The 23,111-nt window shown below is 34.0% G+C and overlaps 3 protein-coding genes across 8 annotated transcripts; all 3 read left to right on the top strand.

Annotated features, from left to right (window-relative positions):
• The first annotated feature begins 1,636 nt into the window (after positions 1-1,636).
• LOC137829131 (G-type lectin S-receptor-like serine/threonine-protein kinase SRK) lies at positions 1,637-10,110 on the top strand. 3 transcript variants are annotated; one of them, XM_068635947.2, is made up of 8 exons: positions 1,637-2,190; positions 3,069-3,357; positions 7,734-7,850; positions 7,939-8,072; positions 8,153-8,366; positions 8,989-9,226; positions 9,378-9,528; positions 9,615-10,110. In XM_068635947.2, exons 1-8 carry the CDS (start codon positions 1,750-1,752, stop codon positions 9,921-9,923), a joined length of 1,893 nt encoding a protein of 630 aa, XP_068492048.2. In that variant the 5' UTR covers positions 1,637-1,749; the 3' UTR covers positions 9,924-10,110. The 3 variants fall into 3 exon arrangements, with proteins under 3 accessions (XP_068492048.2, XP_068492129.2, XP_090153553.1); XM_068636028.2 differs by lacking the exons at positions 1,637-2,190; positions 3,069-3,357 and adding an exon at positions 4,510-5,362; XM_090297427.1 differs by lacking the exons at positions 1,637-2,190; positions 3,069-3,357 and adding an exon at positions 5,688-5,808.
• A 4,816-nt stretch (positions 10,111-14,926) lies between these two features.
• On the top strand, positions 14,927-17,993 carry LOC150023367 (cysteine-rich receptor-like protein kinase 10). Its single transcript, XM_090297426.1, has 7 exons — positions 14,927-15,941; positions 16,018-16,137; positions 16,233-16,387; positions 16,462-16,672; positions 16,966-17,203; positions 17,336-17,486; positions 17,573-17,993. The coding sequence occupies exons 1-7, from the start codon at positions 15,170-15,172 to the stop codon at positions 17,879-17,881; spliced, it is 1,956 nt and encodes a 651-aa protein (XP_090153552.1). The 5' UTR covers positions 14,927-15,169; the 3' UTR covers positions 17,882-17,993.
• A 1,212-nt stretch (positions 17,994-19,205) lies between these two features.
• On the top strand, positions 19,206-22,410 carry LOC137809535 (receptor-like serine/threonine-protein kinase SD1-6). 4 transcript variants are annotated; one of them, XM_090297424.1, is made up of 7 exons: positions 19,206-20,091; positions 20,253-20,411; positions 20,521-20,672; positions 20,747-20,957; positions 21,383-21,620; positions 21,752-21,899; positions 21,985-22,410. In XM_090297424.1, the coding sequence occupies exons 1-7, from the start codon at positions 19,305-19,307 to the stop codon at positions 22,291-22,293; spliced, it is 2,004 nt and encodes a 667-aa protein (XP_090153550.1). In that variant the 5' UTR covers positions 19,206-19,304; the 3' UTR covers positions 22,294-22,410. The 4 variants fall into 4 exon arrangements, 3 of the variants coding, with proteins under 3 accessions (XP_090153550.1, XP_090153549.1, XP_090153551.1); XR_016517439.1 differs by having other exon boundaries at positions 19,222-20,091; positions 20,518-20,672; positions 21,383-21,606; XM_090297423.1 differs by having other exon boundaries at positions 19,222-20,091; positions 20,518-20,672.
• The last annotated feature ends 701 nt before the right edge of the window (positions 22,411-23,111 follow it).

Genomic DNA, 23,111 nt, shown 5'->3' with positions numbered 1-23,111 from the left:
ATCAGCAGACCACCCGTCATCGGAGACCATCCATAACATCTTAAAGCACATTTGCGATAAGAAACTATGGAGTTTCTTAGTTTTCATGACCTTGAACATGTGGTGATGGACCAACATATAAAAAAAATGAGAAACCAAATACAAAATTTGTAAATTTATTTAAGAATAAAAAATCATTAAATGTTGTCAATAGTTTTTTCTCATACTAAAACTAAAAAACACTCTAATTTACTTGAAAAAATAATTTAATTTATCTTAATTAGGAGGATTATAAATTTAGAAATAGAAAATGTACCAAAAAAGTCAAAATTAGAATTAACACGCGAGTTTGACTCAAGTGATGAGTGCTTAGAAAATGTATGTTGGTGGAGTTTTTGTTGACTAGTGACAATTTTCTTAATGTAAACATCCAACACTTTCTCTTCTTTTTCTAAGCTACAGTCCAACACAGCATTCAATTCAAACACATTCATTATTACGAAAAAGTAATCTCCACTTGAAGAATGTTCCATTCAATAATCAAACCCTTGCTCGCGTGTTAAATAAGTTATTTAATTTAATTACGCTAATTCAAACTTCAAACGTATTGTTAATGACTTGTGTTATTTAAAAATTTATAAAAAAAAGAGTTGATTATTTTTATAACATTACACTGACTTCAACTATATAAATTACACTAATCCAGTTGAATCGTTTGAAAACAAAAAAACTAAAACGTGTATCTTTATATTGTTGTAAACGTTTAAAAACAATGTTATCCACAATTCCAACAATTCTCCAGTGTTATGTTTTAAATATCTTTTTCTACTTCATTAAATTTGATTTAATTTTTTTATCGTTTAAATTTAAAACATATATATATATATATATTATCATATAAATAACCATTTATAAGCTATGAGGCTCACGTTTCTTGAATGACATCACACCGAAACTCTCATGACACACATATTGATAAAATGTCCAATTCAAAAAATATTTGTTGAATTTCTAATAATTATAGCAAAGTTGTAACATAATTTAAAAAAGGAAAAATACATTAATTTTATAAAAAATCGAACTTATTATATAAATTTTTATTATGATTATAAAAATAAGAAACAAATCATTTTGAACCTTGATTGTTGTTACTTAAGGTATTAGTCTAGCTGAGATCTTAAGTTGCATAGTAATACATAACATGAAAGATTTTATTTAAAAAAAAATTCTTTTGAACCCGCCATAAGAAATATCTTTTTGCTAAAAAAAAAACTGAAATATATTTGTGTCCATAAATCTATATTATCAATTTATATAATTCATAATTATATAATGTATAAATTTATGTATCCGTGTCTTCCATTTTAGAGATTATACGTATTTTTGTATCCATATCGCATCAGTATCTATGTGAATGGTAGTTTAGAAGTATTAGACACTTGAATATTAATTAACAGTGTTCAAGAAAGAAAGAGAAACAAAGAATAAAGCAGGTTTTTCCATTAAGAGAGAAGAATAAACTTATCCCATCAAAAGATTAACAACCTATTCAAATCTAATATAATAATAATAATAATAATAATAATAATAATAATAATAATAATAATAATAATAATAATAATAATAATAATCAAAAGCCATGTGCAAATTGACTTGTAAATTAAACCTACCATTTTCTCACCATAGTCCACTCCACTTTATCAACCTTGTCCTCAAAAAACTTGTCTAACACAGCACCAAAACTTCATAAGGATCAAAACACAAATATTCATGATCCCTATTAGGGTTAGTGTCAGCTTCTTGTTCCTCCTTTTCACTACAACAAGAGCTCAAGCACCAATTTACATGTACAATTTTTGTGAGAACTCAACTTCTGTTAGCCCTTCATACAAAGCCAACGTTGACACCCTCCTCTCATGGGTAACCACAGACTCAGATCAAAGTGATGGATACAACTACACCACTGTAAACAACAATAACAATGATGATGATGCTGTTTATGGATTGTACAGCTGCAGATACGACATCACAGGGTATTTTTGCCGGTTCTGCATCACCACTGCTGCCAGTGAACTCTCTCGGAGGTGTCCCAACACTGTAAGAGCTATCATATGGTATGATATATGCATCATCCGTTACTCAAACCAGAGTTTCAATGGCAAAGTTAGTTTAACCCCAACATGGAATATTACAGGACCCAAAAAAATCAAGGTAACTTTTCAGCAAGGAATATGAAAATTCAGATACTTAAGATAGATGGTGTTTTTTAGCATGAAATTATTGTGAAGTATACAAGGGTTTTTGAGGTTAAGAAGTCTGATTAATCACTTTTTCAGAAGCTTTTTTCCTTTTAACTATGTTTCTTTATCTGCATAATTCAAAGGTAAAACTTTGAATAAGAGATTTTTAAGTCTAGTTTATACCTTTTTTACTCTAGTTAAATTTTTTATTGTGAAGTATACAAGGGTTTTTAAGGTTAATTAAGAAGTCTGATTAATCACTTTTTCAGAAGCTTTTTTCCTTTTAACTATGTTTCTTTATCTGCATAATTCAAAAGTAAAAATTTGAATAAGAGATTTAAGTCTAGTTTATCCTGTTTATACTATACTTGTTAACTTTTTAAATATTTTATTTAGATAGAATAATTTAACTTGAGTTTAATATAATGAACCTTTAAAAGTTATTCTGAAATCAACAAACTTAGTATCATGGTTTAGGATTGAATAGCAGTATAAAAACTCCAATTAGTCATTTACTTTATGTATTATGCAGATGTCATTTACTGTGTTATATACAGTTCATTCCTTTTTGTTTGAAATTTCTTTCTTTTGTCTTTTCAAATATTATCCCATAAAATTTTCATCATTAAAATTTTTTTACTATGACTATGTATATATACATAAAACTGTTTTACAAATGTCATTCAATCTAATTTTACCTATAGAACTTGTATCACAGGTAATAGTTTTTAATCCTATGACAGTAAAACTATTTAGCCTTTTAAAAAACGTTTACATTAACATTTGATGTATGATATTTTAATTCACCTAAGACTAAAATTTGTCTTAAATTTCTTCATCCAAATACAGGATTCAGCAGAAGCTAAGAAAGTTGAGGATTCTATGGAGAGTTTGATTACAAAAGTAACCATAGATACCAAGAAGTTTTGGGCAGTGGATGAGTTTGATTGGGTTGACAATGAGAAAAGATATGGTTGGGTGCAGTGTGACAGGGATATTCCAAGTGATGAGTGTGGTGAGTGTTTGCATGTGTTGTTAGACATATTTCCACAGTGTTGTTCCACTAATGCACAGTGGGCAGTTTTTGGTCCAAGCTGTGGAATGAGGATGGATGATGAAAAGTTCTACCAAAGTTCAGGTTAGGGTTTATTTGGAATTTTTATATTGTTTAAAAACTATATTATAAAAAGAAATGAGTGAAATTTCTTCATAATAAATAGAATGAGGTGGAGATTTAGATTTTATTTTTCATTTTATATATAGGGGGCTATATATAATTGCAAAATGCCTTTTTCAACTCATTAAAAGCAAAAATAGCAGTTCTTTCTTTTTAGCATAATTTAGTTTTCACTTTGGTCTTCTAGATTATTTGTACAAGTGATCCCAAAGGAAAAACATTTTTTTGTTTTAGTTTTTGGAGAAATTATATCTAACTTTAATATTTTAGCTTGTTCATGTTGTATGATAAATGTTTATTTTATATACCTACAATTTATTAAAAATTAATAATGTTAAATATAAAATTACATTATAATTAAAAATAATAATAAATAATTTTTTTAGTATATAAATTAACTTTAAAATTTATGATAAAAAGTTATTCTTATATAAGATTTTCTTAACAATTATAGCACATTATTAAAAGAAAATATTAAAATTAAATTAAATTAGAATAAATATGGAAAGGGTATATTAAAATAAATAAGATGTTTTTTTACTGCATATAAGAAAATAATTTAACTCTTATAATGTTAACTAAAGAAGAACTCTTAAAAACTCTTATTCAACATATTTATCACAATTTGACTTCTGTTATTAGTATCTACTAAACATCTTTGTTTGCATCTACATTAGGAGAAAGAGCCACACTTTATATGCCCTACTTCATATCGTTTTATGTTCTGTTTTTCTGCAGAATTTAAGCTTGCTGCATAATTCTGCAGGAAGCATACAATTCAAAATGTTATGGTGTTTTGTTTGTTGGTAAAGATTGTTATGTTTATGTTTATGGATTTGAAAGCAAGATGGTTAGGTTGTAGGTTCTTGTATAAAGGGTTAAGATACTTCTGAAGTTTCTCTTTTAATTTATTAATTCTTTGTTGATAAAAAAAATAAAAAATTGAAACATAGAGCATAAAAATAGACAGGGTGAAGTAAAACTTCAATGTGCAAATTGAGGGGTAAAACTTTTATATTAAAAGAAGTGGAGATAAAATGAGGTTAGTATACTGTTATAGATATAACTTATATATTTTGTCCTCTGCTGTATGATCCCACTAACTATTTTACAGGTTTCTTGTAAATCTAATGATGTCTTATGCTAATTATGCCTTTAAGATGTTTGGGAAAATGTTTCAATTAGAGGAGCTTTACAATGGACGAAGAAGTGTTTAAAGAAGAGTAGCTTTAGAATATATTGATCAATGGTTTTATGTATATGAATATAAATATTTTGTTTTGGTAGATTCTTAAGATGTGAGTGGATTTAGAGCATGTGTTATTCCAAACTTAAAGAGCTGGGTAATGAAGAGGGTATGAATTACCCTGATTATGTTTTATATGCCCTCAGGTCATGGCTGGCTCTAAAGTTTGATGCATTACTTAACTATGGTTTTTTCTTTAAGTTCATGACAGATTAACTTGGTTTACCAAATCTTATATGTGGTTAAAACAGGTGTTGTGAACAACTTTTTTTCTACTATGAACTTCATCAGTTAATTCTTTTCATTAATGAGTTAATCTTCATTGGTGTCCTTTAAAAATATTATTGTAATATGAATTCCTTTTATGCCATAATTGATGCTAGTCTATTACTTACCGCTATATCTGGAATACATAAGTATTTTCTCTAAGTCAAATTTAACCTCAACTACATCAGTACTTTCAAAAAAACTATGGAGTTTAACTTTTACCAACGGCAATATCTTTGCCTAGATTTTCCTTTGAAAACATTTCAAATTTTTATTGTGTTTTGGAATGGATTTTTCTGGAGCTTCCAATGTCTAACAACATGATGGAAATAGGCTTAAGAAAACTAATCCAGTTTAGTGTTATTGACAACCTCCAATTAAAAGCTGGTGCAGGGTAGTTGTAGATAGATACATGGTACCAGCGTTTAATATTAGAAGGCTCAAGATAACTAGGTGAGTTCCTTGTTCTATTGGAAACAGTTGTCTTGTACTTTTATTAGAAGTTACAACTGTGGTTGATTTTCACGGGACTGTCTCCTATATTAAGAATATTCTAAAAGTGACATACTTGACATTTTTTTTCTGTAATGGCTCAGATCCAGTATGCTCAATTATGTGATTGTTATTGTAAGAGAATTAGCTCAACAAATTCATTCAGACCACAGAAACACAAACAATAACAGAGAAGCAACACCTTCTAATGGGTAGAAGGTAAATAGTAAAAGAGGAAGAAGAGAGAATCACGCAGAGAAACTTAAACGTGGTTTGATTGAAGTATGAACGAACTTCAACTTACATCCACGGAGAGAATTCACTATAAAACACAGAGATTACAACTTAGCAGTTTCTCTCTCAGCAAACTCTCACACTCAGATATGACTCAAACATTCTACTAAAAGGTTAGCCTCTAGAGAAGGGACAAGGTCCTATTTATAGAGAAAATACCATTATAACTAACACACATGAAAGGTGCCTAAGACTAACGAGAAAGACACGTAAACAATGCTTCTCGTTTCATAATAGAGCAATCACTAGACGATTTCATCAGATAGTCCAGGTCCAGTAGACGGTATGAGACTAGATGGTCTAATGAGACAATCTAGTAGTGTCAATGGTCTAGGAGTCTTAAAGACGAGATTTTACTAGAGATTTTTTTCACAAATCTCTACCATGGTTCAAAATAAATCTTCTGAAGAAGAGTTCTTGTCTCGCAGACTTAATCTCCAATCAGCTGGATCAAATCCAAACAATGAAAGAATTTACAGCCTCACAAAATCTTGCCTTGAATTTCCGTTGACTTGTTTTTTGGATTATCATCTTTACGTTTGAAAATCCATTTGCAATTGGCCAACCTAGAACCCATAGGTCTACTAACAAGAGTCGAAGTATTGTTCTGATAAAGTGACTTCATCTCCTCCTTCATGGTGTCTAACCATTTTGTGCTCTCCTTACTTCCTAGTGTAGAGGATACACTAAACGGTTCATCGTCTAACATCTCACTTGTAGCCACTAAAACATATGCAATAAGATCTACATATCCATACCTTTTTGGAGCTCTTATTATTCTCCTCATTCTATTTGTGGCAAGCATGTAATCATGAGACTGTTTGTCTTCATCAGAAGCTTCTCGTCTTTCATTTACCAGATCATCTAACGCATTATCATGTAGGAAATTAGATGCTTCTTTATCAGACTCCCCCTACTCACAGGCACACATTCGGAAACTCTGGGCTTATAAGTCACTTAAGTTTCATTGAAGACAACATCCCTTCTGATAATACATTTCTTCAATTCTGGCTTAAGAGACCATAGACAATATCCTTTTAAAAACTTCGGGATAGCCAAGAAACACGCATTTAACAACACGTGCATTCAGTTTTCCTTGCCTCATGTGAGCATAGGCATCACGACCAAAAATTCTAAAGAGATCAAGGTTTGGGGAATGTCCTGACTAGATTCCTTTAGGAGTCTTCGTCTCCAACACTCTTGAGAGACATCTATTGATCAGGTAGGTAGAGGTAACAACAATTTCAGCCCAAAACACTTTTGGAACTTCAACACTTAACATGCATCTCACTTTTTTCAGAATGGTCCTATTGAATCTCTCAGCTAGGCAATTTTACTGAGGAGTTTCTACTACTCTCTGATGCCTTGCAATACCATTCTCCTTGCAGAAGCTGTTGAATAGTTCTGAACAGAATTCAAAACCATTATCAGTTCTGAACCACTTGACCGTCTTAACAATATTTTTCTGTTATTAGTATCAGTTGTGTATAGAGAAGAGGGGGTATTCTGTTCTGCTGTTGTTAGATAGAGAACCTTGTCGGTTACTCTAGAGGACCCTAGCTCTGGGCAGTAGGACTGTTTATCTTGCAAATAAACAGAACCTCATAGCTGTCTTATCTTCCATTCCCTATTTCCCTTTGCTAGTTCTGTGGTGTAGATCTGTATTAGGATGTTACATTTTTTATACGACAATTGATTCTTTTTCCCCTCTATGATCCAAGCTGATACGTGACAAACAAAAAACTTTATTTGCAAATTACTATCCAAAACAAGACTTTTATGAAAGGGCCTGATTAGTATTGGATGCATGTGAAGTGACATTGATCCATAACGTGTGATTGACATTATGTTGACCCTCTTTAATTGCTATACCTAATCTGCAAACCTATCACATTTATTTTTGTTTCTGTTATAATAATAATAATAAGAAATTTATTCAGATTTTGAGCATTTATCTTTTCTTTCTTTTTGCACAATGTGAATCTGAATAATGTGTAAAAATTAAAAATATAATTGTTCATCTTTTATACTGTGGTAGACAATGGAGGTGCTAGTAAGACAAGAAAGTTAATCATTTCCTCTAGTGTGTTGGGGTCTGTAGCTCTACTATGTTTCAGTGTCTACTGCTTCTGGTACAGGAAAAGAGTAAGAAAAGGTAATTTCCTGCAATAACACTTGCTTGATTTTTTAAAATATGTTGCTTTCACATACTCAATTATAAACTCAAAAACATGTCATTGTAGATAAGATGACGTTTGATGAGGAAAAATTGAATGGAGATCTGCCTACAATCCCATTAATCGCAGTTCTACATAGTACTAATAACTTTTCAGAAGAATCTATATTAGGGGAAGGTGGATTTGGCTCTGTTTACAAGGTATTAATGATTTGGAATTTGACAGATTCTTCACATTTGGTATTTTTCTATTTGTTCTCATTTCTTGCAACTTTTATTAGGGAATTCTACCAGATGGAAGACAAATTGCAGTGAAAAGGCTCTCACAATTTTCTGGTCAGGGCTCACAGGAGTTCAAGAATGAAGTAATGTTTATAGCTAAATTGCAACATCGTAACCTTGTGAGACTTTTGGGATGCTGCTTGGAGGAAAATGAGAAGATACTAGTATATGAGTATATGTGTAATGCAAGCCTCGACTTTTACCTCTTTGGTGGTATGTTTTACAAATAGTTTTAGTTTTTTTTTTATCAGAAAAAATAAATGAATATAAGGGGACACTTAAGGGGTATCCCAACCCATGTACAAAGGTAAGAGACAGCACAACAAAACAAACACCTTACTACGTCTCTGACACTTCTACAACTGAATTAACATTACAGAGTTGCAACAGCAACTATGTTCATAAACCAATATCCATTCACACTTACAAACAGGGACCATGCTGCAAAAGGAAGCCTAGCTACTTACTTCTTACCCCTCGCGCCTGCACTCTCCAAGACCCCAAACCAGCATCCTATAGACATGACTAGGGCCAACTCCATCAAAGCTCCTGCTAAAAACACAAAAAATACCCTTACCCGTTATACAAAGCTTTTTAAGCAGAGGAGAGGGTACAAAATCCAGTCGGAAAAAGAGTAGTCAAAAGATCCAGCTCTGTGTTTCAACCACAACCAAGATTTTAACTGGGCCATATGGAATAACAAATAGTTTTAGTGAATAACATTTTTAATGAGTTTTCTTGTTTTAAAGTTTTTTTTTTGTTTCCATGCTAAGTCCAAGAGTTACTATTTGGTATTTGCTGAGTCCTTAAGTTTTGTTTTTCTTTGCATTGTCAGATGATGAGAAGAGAAAACAACTTGATTGGGGACTAAGATTAAGCATTATCAATGGAATAGCAAGAGGTATTTTATATCTTCATGAGGACTCTCGACTCAAAGTAATTCACAGAGATCTCAAAGCTAGCAATGTTCTATTAGACGATGAGATGAATCCCAAGATATCAGATTTTGGATTGGCCAGGGCATTTGAAATAGGAGAGAACCAAGCCAAGACAAAACGAGTAGTGGGCACCTAGTGAGTTCTACTTATACCCAGCATTGCTTTAAATAATAGGCTTTTTCTAATGCAGTTTTAACCACTTAAACATTTGAAAAATGAAATTTTTGTTATGTATTAATCGTTCAATGTATAAGAGGAATAACAAAGCTCTCTTGCTTCCCTCCAGTGGATACATGGCTCCAGAGTATGCTATGGAAGGATTATTTTCTGTGAAATCAGATGTTTTCAGCTTTGGAGTTCTTGTCCTAGAAATCATTTGTGGAAGAAAGAACAGTGGATTCCATCGAGCAGAACATGGTCAAAGTCTTCTTTTATATGTGAGTTTTCTCTCATATTGTTCAAGGAGTCATTGAACCATACTAACTAGACCTTAACAACATTCACAAATCACAATTACTTGCAGGCTTGGAGCATCTGGTGTGCAGGAAAATGTTTGGAATTGATGGATCCAGCACTGATAAAATCCTTCATAGCTAGTGAGGTTGTCAAGTGCTTACACATTGGATTGCTGTGTGTTCAACAAGATGCAGCAGATAGACCAACCATGTCTACGGTTGTTCTAATGCTAGGAAGTGACACAATGGATCTTCCAAAACCCAATCACCCTGCATTTTCTGTTGGAAAATTGACCTCTAAAGAAGCATCAGCTTCAGAAAATTCCAAGAATCGTTCTATTAATGATGTAACAGTCTCAGCCGTTTTGGCAAGATAATAGGGAATATTTTCTGTTCTTGAGGACTATGTATTCATTCCATTCAAAACCATAACACTTGTCTAGTGTGGTGTGTTTCTTTCTTCTTATCTTGATGTTTTTAAGATGAGAGAAACTGTGAAATTAAGAATATTGACCACCAAAGGGATAGGTAATGCATATCTGGATAAAACATGTTCCCTTCATTCCTTTACATGTCAATGAGGTAAGTTAGAAGAGTTTCTTCAAATTGAAATAATTTAAATTGATAATACTTCAAATTTAATATATTTTAATTTTATAAAAATTATTAAATTTCCCATCCAATAAAAAGGTAAGAGTTTTTGCAAATATTGTAGTTTTGAATTTCCTATTGTTCGTTTGTTACTTTGTGAAGGAGTAACATGAATTTAAGGATCCTTAAGAGTCTTTTTTATTTAACAGTGAGTTTACATGAGTTTTTTCTCTCTCTCCTATTTCTCTGTTCTATCTGCCATAATTGATCATTCAAGTCAAGTTGACTTGAACTTCGTTAGAGATGAATTGCACATGACTTGTTAATATTTATTTATTTAAATGAAGAATATTTGAACACGCAATCCAAAGTGATTTGCTTTTACCTCTATGGAGAAATTGTGTACAATATTATTTCATATTTCATTTTAAAAGAATGGTTGCTAGATTGTTTATGGAATATTTTTTTACAATGCTATTGGAAAATCAAAATTGCTTATAAATTATGAAATTTTATGACTTGACCCATTTTAAATTCTCCTAAAATTTATTGTACATAAATTTTCTATTACTTGTAGAAAATATACTCTATCTTCTACCAACAATAGAAATATAAACTATTTTTTTCTTGGTTTCAGAAAAAATATGTTTCAAATTAATAAAAATAACTTATTTGTTACAGATGCGAGTATTAAGAGTGAAGAAATTGCCTCTATACATGATATAGGAATAAAAATTGTAAAATTTAAGGAGACTAATAAACAAATATTAATATATATATATATATATATATAATATGTATCTATATATTAAAGTGAATTTAATAAAGTTTTGAGTTCAATACAACCTTCAACTTAAAACTTCGAGAGTTCAGAGATAACATATGAACAAGGAAAAGTCTCTTGTGGATTTCAGAGTATATCAACAAATTGGATCTTGTCTCGTCACACGTTGAACAGATTAAGTAGATGGAGATAACACCAATATAGATGAATTAATTTTCATCTATCAGTTCGACTTAAATTCAATTTTCAATATATAATTTAATATTTAAGTTCATACTTTTATATTAATATTTAGTTTAATTATTAAATACCTTTTTCTTTTAGCATAAGCTAGTACATAGTTTGAAATTTCTCTTGAAAAGAAAAATTGCAGTTGAGTTTCCTTACAGTTCCCACTGTTGATTTTGGCTTAATCCCAAGTCCCACATCGGTGGGTTCATTGTTTGGGAAGGAGGTTTGAGGGTTATAAATTAAACTCTTCTCCTTCACTGTTATATATCCCAATTTGTAATATCTTCTCTCATAGTAATAAAAGTGAGCTGTTTTTGCTGTGCTCGGAGATTAGGCTAAACAGGCCGAACTCCGTTAACAATTTTAGGGTGTGTTCTTTCCTCTTTATCTCTTTTATTATTCCGCTTTATTTATTCAATATTATTTGTCGGGTAGCTCTGTTAGGGTTTTGTTTTAGTGGGAAAATTACCCGTTTTTCCCAACAAGTGGTATCAGAGCCGAAGGTTCGCCTTGGGTTGTTTGAAATTATTTGTAATATTGAATATTATATTTTGAGTTTGTAATGGCAAATCAAGAAGAAGAAGCCAAGGATGTATCCAGAGTGTCGGGCTCCTCTTCATCATGGTCGAGGTTCCCGGTGTCCACCTTGAAATTGGCGGTGGAAATATTTGATGGCACTGGACATTTTGGCATGTGGCAAGGAGAGGTCTTGGACTCTCTTTTTCAGCAGGGTCTTGATATTGCTATTGAAGGAGAGAAACCAAAAGAGGTAGAGGAGAAAGATTGGAGCATCATCAACCGGTTGGCATGCGGAACTATTCGATCCTGCCTGTCCAGAGAGCAGAAGTACGCTGTAAAAAACGAGACTTCTGCACACAAACTGTGGAAGGCATTGGAGGACAAGTTTCTGAAGAAGAGTGGTCAGAACAAGCTCCTGATGAAGAAAAGGTTGTTCCGATTTGACTACCAACAAGGTACTACTATGAATGCACACATCACTATGTTTAATCAATTAGTAGCAGACCTGTTGAATTTAGATGTGAAGTTTGAGGATGAGGATTTGGCTTTGATGTTGTTATCATCTCTTCCTGATGAATTTGAACATTTGGAGACTACGCTCCTTCACGGGAAGGAGAATGTGTCGTTAGATGCTGTTTGTTCTGCTTTATATAGTCATGAATTAAGAAAGCAGGATAAGATGAGAACCAAATCAACGACATCAGAAGAAGCATTGGTGGCAAGAGGTCGTCAGCAAAGCCAAACAAAGGAGAGAAGAGGGATGTCTAAGTCTAAAGGTCGAGTCGTTGCCAAAGATGAGTGTGCTTTCTGTCATGAGAAAGGACACTGGAAGAAAGACTGTCCAAAACTGCAGAAGAAAGGGAAGACTCCACAAGATGCAAATGTTGTAGAATGCAAAAGTGACGTGGAATCAGATATCTCTTTAATTGTCTCGCTTTCAGCATCATCGTATCCAGATGAGTGGATATTGGATTCAGGTTGTACTTATCATATGTGTCCCATTCGGGAATGGTTCTTTGATTTTCAAGAACTCGATGGCGGGGTTGTTTACATGGGTAATGATAATCCATGTAAGACAGTCGGGATAGGTTCAATCAAGCTGCGGAATCATGATGGATCCACCAGAATTTTGCGGGATGTACGGTACGTGCCAAAGTTGAAGAAGAATCTCATCTCATTGGGGGCTTTAGAATCTAAAGGCCTAGTTGTGACGATGCGAGATGGAATTCTTAAAGCAACTTCGGGAGCACTGGTGATGTTGAAAGGCGTGATAAAGAACAATTTGTATTACTATCAAGGTAGTACAGTGGTGGGGACAGTAGCGGCAGCAACTTCTAACTCTAAGAAGGATGCTGAGGCAACGAAGTTGTGGCATATGAGGTTGGGACATGCTGGAGAGAAATCCTTGCAAATTCTTACCAAGCAAGGATTGTTGAAAGGTACGAAGGCTTGCAAACTTGAATTTTGTGAGCATTGTGTTCTGGGAAAGCAACGAAGAGTGAAGTTTGGCACTGCAATTCACAATACCAAGGGTATTCTGGATTATGTGCATTCAGATGTGTGGGGACCTGCCAAGACTCCGTCAATCGGAGGTAGGCATTATTTTGTCACTTTTGTGGATGATTTTTCCAGGAGAGTTTGGGTGTTTACTATGAAGAACAAAAATGATGTGCTTGAAATTTTCCTTAAGTGGAAAGCTGAAGTTGAAAACCAGACAGGAAGGAAGATTAAGGTTCTCCGAACAGACAATGGAGGAGAATACAAGAGTGATCCGTTCCTGAAGGTATGTCAAGATTGTGGCATAGTTCGGCACTTCACTGTTAGAAAAACACCACAGCAGAATGGGGTGTCGGAGCGTATGAACAAGATACTTGTGGAGAAAGTTCGTTGTATGTTGTCTAATGCTGAGTTAGGCAGAGAGTTTTGGGCTGAGGCTGTGACATACGCTCAACATCTCGTCAATCGTTTGCCATCATCTGCTATAGATGGCAAAACCCCGTTAGAGGTATGGTCTGGAAAACCTACAACTGATTATGATTCTTTGCATATTTTTGGTTCTATTGCATATTATCATGTGATTGAATCAAAGTTGGATCCACGGGCAAAGAAGGCTCTTTTCATGGGCTTTAGTCCTGGAGTGAAGGGATACCGTTTGTGGTGTCTAGAGGCAAAGAAGACGATTATCAGCAGGGATGTTACCTTTGATGAATCTGCCATGTTAAAGAAGGTAAATCCAAAAGGAGCTGATAGTACTCCACAACAGGTGGAGTGTGCTCGGAAGCAGGTGGAGTTTGAGCCGACAGTGGTGATCCCAACACGAAATACCACAAGTGACTCTCCTATGGCAGAAGAAGAGTCAGATGAGGAAGAGGTTCCTACCCAAGAATCTCAACAACAATCAGCGCCAATTGCAGTTAGAAGACAAAGACGAGATATTCAGAAGCCTGCTCGTTTCATGGATATGGTTGCCTATGCACTTCCAGTTGTTGATGACATTCCATCCACTTACCCAAAAGCCATTCTGAGTTCAGAAAGTGGTAATTGGGCGGGTGCGATGGAAGAGGAGATGCAGTCTTTGAAGAAGAACAAGACGTGGAAGTTGGCACAATTACCAAAAGGTAAGAAGGCAATTGGGTGCAAATGGGTATTTGCAAAGAAAGAAGAATTTTCTAATAAAGAAGATGTTTGCTACAAGGCAAGGTGGTTACAAGGGCCAAGTTTGAATATTGTTTAGACTTGGTTAATATTTTGCACATTTGAAGTTGGCGCCCGGAGGCGCAAATTTGAAGCACTGTAAAGTTTGTTTTTTGTTATGTTGTGAGAAGATTTGTTTTAGGTGGGACTTGAAATTAAGCCAAGGTGGAGATTTGTTGATTTTGGCTTAATCCCAAGTCCCACATCGGTGGGTTCATTGTTTGGGAAGGAGGTTTGAGGGTTATAAATTAAACTCTTCTCCTTCACTGTTATATATCCCAATTTGTAATATCTTCTCTCATAGTAATAAAAGTGAGCTGTTTTTGCTGTGCTCGGAGATTAGGCTAAACAGGCCGAACTCCGTTAACAATTTTAGGGTGTGTTCTTTCCTCTTTATCTCTTTTATTATTCCGCTTTATTTATTCAATATTATTTGTCGGGTAGCTCTGTTAGGGTTTTGTTTTAGTGGGAAAATTACCCGTTTTTCCCAACACCCACTTTCTCTGACTTTTTTTTTCGTAATCACATGCAATGGCTAATGTTTCTCTTCCTCTTCAACAGGTTTTTTAAAACTGAGTTAGATTTAAAGTGTACTTCTTAATATAGTATCAAAGTTATTTAAAGTTTATAACAGTGAGAGTTTGTTGTCTTTGTCAGGTTATTCACCATCAAACTACTGTCAATCATCCATAAATAGTTTTGTATGGTTAAATTAGGATTAAGGTTCCTTCTTAATAATCTCAGTTTGTTATTTCCATAAAACAAGAAAAGTTAGTGTTACTCAAGAACTTGAGCAGCTACTCCATGATGGTAACACAAACATGCTTTGATTTCTTGTTATTGATGAGTTTTGGAACACTAGTTACAAAGGCACAAACACAGATATATCTGGGAAGTAATTGCCAAAACACCTCCCAAGAGTCTTTCAGCAGTGCATACCAAACCAATCTTGATAAGATGCTCACATGGATGTCCTCTGATGCAGCCACAAGCAAAGGCTATAACCACACCAGCATAGGCATCAACACCACAGTGTATGGCCTCTATGATTGCCGTGGTGATGTTGTTGGACACTTTTGCCAATTCTGTGTCTCCTTCGCAGCCAGAGAAGCTCCTAAACGCTGCCCCAATAGGGTATCTGCTATGGTGTGGTATGAGTATTGCATTCTAAGGTACTCTAATGAGAGCTTCTTTGGAAAAATTCTCACACACCCCACATGGCATGGGTTTGGAACAAAAAATGTATCCAACATGGCAGAGGTTCTTAAAGGTGAAGGTTTTGTGAAATGTTTGATCAGAAAAGCAACTGAGGAAACCAACCAGTTGTACTATTTGGGTGGCTTCAATTTGAGTTCCACTCAGAGAAGGTATGGCATGGTGCACTGCAGTAGAGATCTCACAAATGGAGGTTGCAGACAGTGTTTGGAGGCTGTATTGGCACAAGTTCACAAATGTTGTGAACAAAAAATAGGATGGTTTATTTGGTCTGGAACATGTATGATAAGGTATGACGATCAAATGTTCTACCTTCTTAACAACCAAACATCCTCACTTCCTGCTTCAAATCAGCAAACAGGTGAATCTAAAGACTATAAATTTATAATAACACTTTTTTTTATCTATTGATTATTCTTCTTTTAATATTGTCACAGATAAGAAAAGGGGTGATAAGAGGTCAAAAATCTTAATCATTAGCATCAGTCTGATGGGGTCAATATTTCTACTGTGTTTGAGCTTATATCGCTTCTGGTACAGGAGAAGAGTTAGAAAAGGTAGTTTCCTGCAATAACACATTCCATAATTCGTATGAAAACTTATTAATAAGGCTATTTTGTTGAAATATGAACTCAGAAACTTCTCTTTGTAGATGGGTTTCGTCTATCTTCGTTTCATAAAATTCAAACAGAGGAATCATGGACCACAGACCTGCGCATTATCCCACTAACCACAATTCTGCAGAGTACTGATAACTTTTCAGAAGCATGTAAATTAGGAGAAGGAGGATTTGGCAGTGTTTACAAGGTTTTAGTGACTTGAATTTATGACACAGATTTTTCACTTTTTATCAGATTTTATTTATTGCAAACTTTTATCAGGGAATTCTAGCAGATGGAACACAAATTGCAGTCAAAAGGCTCTCAAAGTTTTCTGGTCAAGGCTCGGAGGAGTTTAATAACGAAGTCCTGTTTATAGCCAATTTGCAACATCGCAATCTTGTGAGACTTTTGGCATGTTGCTTGGAGGAAAACGAAAGCATACTAGTATATGAGTATTTGCAGAACAAAAGTTTAGACTTTCACCTCTTTGGTATGTTTTTGCATGGCTTCAATGCTCAATTATTTTACTGCATTCTTTTCTCAGCATCTCTTAGTGGAAAATTAGTCTTGGCTAACAAGTCAAGTGGTGCTACTATGACCTCTGAAGTAGTCTTTTCCTTTCATAACAAGAAACTAAGTTATCTTTAAGGAGGAACAGCTAAATATACTCATTTTGTTATCTTTTCCCCCATGCTAAGGGCAAATCTTAGCATTTGGTATCTGCTATATCTATGCCACAATATGTTTTTCTGTTCAAATCTCTTCACTGTCCATTTTTTGCAGATGATGAGAAGAGAAAGCAGTTTGATTGGAAACTAAGATTAAGGATTATCAATGGAATAGCAAGAGGTATTTTATACCTTCATGAGGACTCTAGAGTCACAGTAATTCATAGAGATCTCAAAGCAAGCAATGTTCTATTAGATCATGACATGAATCCCAAAATATCAGATTTTGGATTGGCAAGGGCATTTGAAATAGGACAAACACAGGCAAATACAAAACGAGTAATGGGAACTTAGTGAGTTCTACCCCCATTTCTTTCAATAACAGGATTTTTCTAATGCAAATTTAAACACTTAATTGTTTGAGAAATGAAGTTCCTGTTATATTTTGTTCAAGGAACTAAAGAAGTTGTATTGATTTCCTTTAGTGGGTACATGGCTCCGGAGTATGTCATGCAAGGACTATTTTCAGTGAAATCTGATGTTTTCAGCTTTGGAGTTCTTGTTCTGGAAATCATGTATGGGAGAAAGAACAGTGGACTGTATATGTCAGAACATGGTCAAACTCTTCTTTTATATGTGAGTCTTGCACTCTCATTGATCATCAAATTATTCAACAAATATAAATAAGTTTAACAGTGTTCACAAATTGCAAATACTTGCAGGCTTGGAGAACATGGAGTGCAGGAAAATGTTTGGAAATGATTGATCCAATGCTGGAAAAATCCTTCATAGGGAGTGAAGTTGAGAGGTGTATACACATTGGTTTGTTGTGTGTTCAAGAAGATGCAAAAGATAGACCAACAATGTCTGATGTTGTTGTAATGCTTGCAAGTGATACAATGCTTCTTCCAAAACCCAAGCACCCTGCATTTTCAATTGGAATAATGGCCTCAGAGGAAGTTCATACATCAAAAAGTTCCAAGACTGTTTCCAATAGTGATCTAACAGTCTCTGTTTCTTTACCAAGGTGATGAACAAGTGCTAAAGGATTTTCCTGTTCTCAAATGTGACAAAGTAAAGTTGTACTTATCATTGATTTAAATATAAATTATCTCTTAAATTTATGCACTTGTCATTGAAATTGATCTGAGTGATTTCTGCACTGTCAATAAAAAAAAAATCTTATACACTGTTAACTCTTCTCTCCAAAAGTCACTCAATGATATTTGAAATGTCTACAAATTAGGGTCAATAAACAGTGTCACCATTAAGGGTGCCAATGTTGACTTCCACCTACCACCATTAATATGGAAAGTTAAGAACTTCTACCTTGGGACTTGTGAGCTAATAATCCTTTTGTGAAACAGTACCATGGATATGGATGCCTCATGAATGTTTTTTTAGAGAATATCATGATGGAATAACACTATTATTAAACATTTTTCTATATCATAAACTTTAATTATCATAAAACTATTCGTTGTTATCTAATAATTATCTACGAATTTGAATTTGCATCAATAGATAAACTAGTACTTACATGATTTTACCAATAAATTACTATTAATAAGTAAAATTGAGTTTTTAGGTAAATAAAGTAGTTTCAAGATAAAATTATGTGTAATATGGAGGTATATATATACTCAATTTATAATATCTATAGATTTATTGTAAATTTTCGTGTAGTGAATTTTATTTCACTTGATCATTTAATACTTAATCTATTACGTAAAAATGGATAAAGTTTAAGAGTGTAAAAAATGCCCTTTTTAATTTGGATTGTAGAACCCTTTCTGAATTGGATTTTAATACTTCTACTATAGACTTAATTTGTCATATAAGGGAACAAATAAAAAAGCATTACTTCTATAACGATCAAATCAAGAAACCGTGAAAGTGATTTTTTTTTTATTAACAAAGAATAGAATGAATAAAATTGAAATAAATGTTCAAATCCTTAAAAAAAACTTAAAAAAATATCTATCTCATTGAACATTACAAGAAAATCTTATATCATCTAGCATAATATAAACATTACAATCAAAACCTATAAAAACATTGATAAAAATGTAAATTAATTAATCAAATTGTAACCAATAAACTTCATCCTAATATTTCTTTGTACATTTAACATAGTCATGAAGGGCAGTAGAAAGGTTCTTCCATCTATCTATAAGCAAAAGTTGCATACGTTTCTGATGTCAGAAAGGCTTCCAGACACAAACTCATAGTCAACTATTAATATTTTAATAAGGCTTGCCCTCAAATATTGACGGGGTGAGTTTACATTTCATACAGTTTGAATTTCAAATTTGAAGTTCAACTTATTTAATAAGTATTGTTAAAGAGTAGTATATTGAGAATGACTAACACATGACACTCAGGGTTATTCAATGCAATACATGCCATATGTTTCAATCACTGTGGCAAATAACATAATTAAGCAAGTACTTCATGGTAGGAACACAAGGAAACGTGAGATCAATATGCTTTAGTTTCTTGTTATTACTGAGTTTCAGATCATTCAGTACAAAGGCCAAAGCAGACACATCCCTGGGAAGTAACTGCGACAACACCACCCAACAGACTCTCAGCAGTGCATACCAAACCAACCTTGATAGAATCCTCACATGGATGCCCTCTGATGCAGCCACTAGCTACGGTTATAACCACACCACCATAGGCACCAATAGCTCTGTGTATGGCCTCTATGATTGTGGTGGTGATGCGGTTGGATACTTTTGTCAATTTTGTGTTTCCACTGCTGTAAGACAAGCCCCTCAGCTCTGCTCCAATAGGGTGTCTGCTGTGGTGTGGAATGATTACTGTGTTATAAGGTACTCAAATGAGGACTTCTTTGGGAAAGCTTTGACAGACCCAACATGGAATACTTTTGGAACAAAAAACATATCCAACACGACAGAGATTCAGAAAGGTGAGGATTTTGTGAGAAGTTTGATCAGAAAAGCAACTAATGAAACCAACCAGTTGTACTATAAGGGTGGCTTCAATTTGAGTGCCACTGAGAGCAGGTATGGTGTAGTGCAGTGCACTAGAGATCTCCCAAATGAAGAGTGCAGACAGTGTTTGGAGGAGATATTGGTTGAAGTTCCCAAATGTTGTGAACAAAAAGTAGCATGGATGGTTTGGTCTGGAAGTTGTATGATAAAGTATGATGATTATATGTTCTACCTTCTTAAGAATGAAACATCTCCAACTCCTGCCGCCAATCCGCAAACAGGTGAATCTGAATCCTATTATAGTACTTTTGTTAAATATTAGTTGTTAAAATTTTAGTTTTGTTAATAAAGAGATTCGAAACACAACCTATTTCTCCCTCTCCCTTCCATTTTAACCTTCTAACCGACCTTATATCAACATTCATCTTTTATATTGTCACAGATAAAGAAGGGGTTAATAACAGGTCAAGAATATTGATCAGTATCTTCAGTGTGATCGGGGCAATAATTGTACTATGTTTCAGCCTATACTGCTTCTGGTACAGGAAGAGGGTGAGAAAAGGTAATCATCAAGAAAAAACGAGGGATGGAGTTAGAGAAGGTAAATTTCCTCTGAACCCACATTCCTTGATTTGCATGATAGCTAATTTCTACCAGTCAAATAAGACTATTTTGCTTAGATATGAACTCACAAACTTCTTTTGTATAAGAGCTTCCTCTACCCTCTTTTCAAAAAAATCAATGGGAGGAAACGTGGAACACAGACCTGCCTAGAATCCCATTTGCCACAATTCTACAGAGTACCTATAACTTTTCAGAAGCATGTAAATTAGGGGAAGGTGGATTCGGCCCTGTTTACAAGGTTGTAATGATTTCGAGTTTTGAATAGAGATTTCTTATTTTCACCAACTTTTATTGATTGCAAACTTTTACCAGGGAACTCTACCTGATGAAACACAAATTGCAGTCAAAAGACTCTCTAAATTTTCTGGTCAAGGCTCAGAGGAGTTCAACAATGAAGTAATGTTTATAGCTAAATTGAGGCATCGCAACCTTGTAAGACTTTTGGCATGTTGCTTAGAGGAGAATGAAAAGATACTTGTATATGAGTATTTGCCGAATAAAAGTCTCGACTTTCACCTATTTGGTATGTGTTCACATAACTCTTGTGGAAGTGTTGCTTTCACTGCAATTTGTTCTTCAGCATTCACCAGCACAAAAATTAGTATGGGTTATAAAATAGAGTGGGGAAACTATGGGGCTTTAATGCAGTTTTCCTGGCATGTAAATGGTTCCATTATAATTTAAAAATAAAAGCAGTAGGACACTATCATAATACCTAAAACAATCAACCACGTTTTCCACTCTTTCATATTTACATTAAACTAAATTCAGTTATGTCATGTCATTAATAATCATGTTACAAGTTATCTTTAACGGGAAAATGAAAGATTATTGGTATTTTTTCCCCATCCTGTGGCTAAATCATAGCATTTGGTGTATTTTCTATTTTGTTTTTGCTTCACTAACTGTTTTGATGTTCAAATGTCTATGCTGTTATTGTGTTTTCAGATGTTGAGAAAAGAAAACACTTTGGCTGGAAACTAAGATTAAGCATTATCCATGGAATAGCAAGAGGTATTCTGTACCTGCATGAGGACTCTCAACTCAGAGTAATTCATAGAGATCTCAAAGCCAGCAACGTTCTATTAGATCATGACATGAATCCCAAGATATCAGATTTTGGATTGGCAAGGGCATTTGAAGGAGGACAGAACCAAGCAAATACAAAACGAGTAATGGGAACTTAGTGAGTTTTACTTATAACAAATTCTTTGAAAACAATAAGATTTATCAATGCATATTTTAGTATAAAATGAGATTCTTTTCTATATATTCCCTGACACGAGATAATAACAAAACTCTATCGATTTTCATTAGTGGATACATGGCTCCGGAATACGCTATGGAAGGACTATTTTCAGTGAAATCTGATGTTTTCAGCTTTGGAGTTCTTGTTCTAGAAATCATTTGTGGGAGAAAGAATGGTGGATTCTACATGTCAGATGGTCAAACTCTCCTTGTATATGTAAGTGTTCACTCTAGTGTCGTTGAGAATTTTGCTAAGATAACTAAGGGTTAAGAGTATTAAAAAACTACATATACTTGTGTAGGCTTGGAGAATATGGTATGAAGGAAAATGTTTGGAATTGATGGATCCAGTGCTGGAAAAATCCTTCATAGGAGATGAAGTAGAGAGGTGCATACAGATTGGTTTGATGTGTGTTCAAGAAGATGCAAGAGATAGACCAACCATGTCTGATGTTGTTGTAATGCTGGCGAGTGACACAGTGGCCATTCCAAAACCCAAGCACCCAGCATTTTCAATTGGAAGAACGACCTCAGAGGAAGTCTCTACATCAAGAAGTTCCAAGAATCTTTCCATTAATAATATAACAAGCTCTATTACTTTACCGAGGTAATTTCATGATTGCAGAATGGATTTGTATATATCTCTTCAAAAGTGACAACTAAAGTTGTATTTACAATTGATTTAAATCAAATTATTTATTAATTTACCTACTCATATTAGCATTGAATGTACTCATACTTTTTGAATGCATGCAACCAAAGTTCATGAAACAAAATTATCATCACAAAGCCAAAATACCTGAAATGCTTGTGTGAGAAAACCATCCCCAGTAACCCTGCAAGTCCCTGCCAAAGCCAGAACCACCAGCACCCTGTGTTTCTCCAACAAGGAATCAAGCCTGACTGAGCCATCAGTTTTCTTACTGACAGAAACAGTTCCACTATCACTATTCCACTCTGTTAATCTAGAAGCTGAGTTATACATGGTTAAGGCAATTGGCAACACAACAACCAGTAAAGAGCAAAGCTGATGTACATTCTAGAAGCAACAAAATCTGGGAAATTTTTCATAAACAGGCAAATTTCCATATAAGTTCAAGTGGGAATTGGTAGCCAAATATGAGATAAAAAGTTCATGTCTAGTCGACAAGCTTTTGAAAGTAAGTTATCACGTCCTTCGGTGAGCTCAAGATTAATCACAACAACCCTTTTCTAATCAGAAAACATTAACAAATTGAAAAGATAAAAAAAGTTTGATAAGAACAAATAGCCTCAAACACACAGAATTTGCCATAATAACCCATTAAGAAACTATTTACAAAACCAACTACGCAAATTGACTCATACGAGTAAATAAATGCTCTCAAGACTTGCGTATCCCCCAATTTTCAGGGGCAAAAAACCCATATCATACATTCCATAAACATCA

This window comes from Phaseolus vulgaris, chromosome 11 (assembly GCF_051622355.1).
Source record: "Phaseolus vulgaris cultivar YP4 chromosome 11, ASM5162235v1, whole genome shotgun sequence".
NCBI lineage: Eukaryota > Viridiplantae > Streptophyta > Magnoliopsida > Fabales > Fabaceae > Phaseolus > Phaseolus vulgaris.
Note: the sequence above shows the minus strand (reverse complement) of the source record. Positions and strands in the feature narration are given on the sequence as shown.